The sequence below is a fragment of the Blastocystis sp. subtype 4 genome, assembly GCF_000743755.1.
Source record: "Blastocystis sp. subtype 4 strain WR1 chromosome Unknown seqid_0842, whole genome shotgun sequence".
Classification (NCBI taxonomy): domain Eukaryota; class Bigyra; order Opalinata; family Blastocystidae; genus Blastocystis; species Blastocystis sp. subtype 4.
Window position 1 is genome coordinate 1 of NW_014568705.1, and position 1,369 is coordinate 1,369.

The 1,369-nt window shown below is 42.7% G+C and overlaps 1 protein-coding gene across 1 annotated transcript; it reads right to left on the reverse strand.

The window, feature by feature from the left end:
• Positions 1–1,369, reverse strand: JH06_5553 (hypothetical protein; the record flags this gene model as incomplete). The annotated part of the gene is made up of 1 exon (XM_014669233.1): positions 1–1,369. A coding segment is annotated over one exon (1,369 nt), but the record flags the coding sequence as incomplete, so codon positions are not given.

Sequence of the window (1,369 nt, forward strand, 5' to 3'; positions counted from 1 at the left end):
GACAGTATTCCAATCACTTGACACATCACTCTGTATCACCTTCCAATCTGTGTATTCAATTTGGAAAGGGAAATATGTTGAGAACACAGTGGTCACAGTCACAGGCTTCACACCAGTGTTCGGTACTTCATTCATATCCAACTCCATCTCTCCATAGTCCACAGTCAGAGTATATCCACTTCCTACAGCCCAACCATCACCCCAAGAATCCTGAGCTTGGAATGTGTAGATTCCATTCTCCAAACAGAAATCCAGATAGTAATAACCACCTCTCACAGGGAACGTATTGACTGATTGAAGAGGATCTCCAATAGCTCCTCTTCCTTCATACAGCTGCCATGAATTCTCTGTAGAATATGTATCCGCTCGAATACGCACAGTCATCAGCCCACGAGTTGTAGTACACAATTCCACCGAGAGAGAGAATTGGACAGTCACACTTCCACCAATCAACTTTTGAGCTGTGACTGTGTATTCTGTCAAAGGAGTCAAGACAGTAGCTGTACCAGAAATCCATCCATTAGTCGAATCAAATTGAAGGCCTGAAGGAAGAGCAGGACTGATTGTGAAGTTAATATACCCATCTCCTTCGGGGATCAGTTCAGCCATTTCGACATCACGAATCACAGTCGTTGAAGCAGGATAGGTAAGAGGTGCTGGATCACTGAGGAGGTTATCAGCATAGAGATTCAGCGACTGAATCAACCAATCACACGATTCACCACTCTTAAAGCTCTCAAACTTAAATTGATTGTAAGGAGCATTGTTCACAAAATAGATTCGTTTCTTCTGACCAGCCATCGAATAGCTCAAACCATCCACATCCGCCAATAGTACCCAATCTGTATCTATTCCATTACGACCATAGAGTTTGAATGCAGTCACCGATTTGGCATTTGCCTCATAATTGTTCTGAATCTGAATCGAACTCACCCATTCTCTTCTGTCATTGTCCATCACCAATGTCAATGAACTGGTGCAAACACTACCATAGAAAGTATCAGCATATCCCAAGCTGAATGCATTTGCTCCACTTGATGAAGCATTCATTGTGGTTGATGTAAACTCCCAGATATGAGACTCTGAATGACTTGTCATAAGTCGAACAGTAGCATCAAATAATGCCTGTGTTTGTGTCTCTGTAATGGCCACAACAGCAATTGCAATCACATTAGTACCCTGCTTGAGATAGTTGACTACTGGAGACGACCCAACAGAGATCGTACGACCTGGGAGGGTTACTACATGGTACTTCAAATCAGTAAAAGCGTTCTCAGCAGTGGATGAAGTGGACAAATCTCCAATCACTCCATTTCTCCATGCTTCATTTCCATTCAAATACACAATCACTCCATATCTGTATCGAATC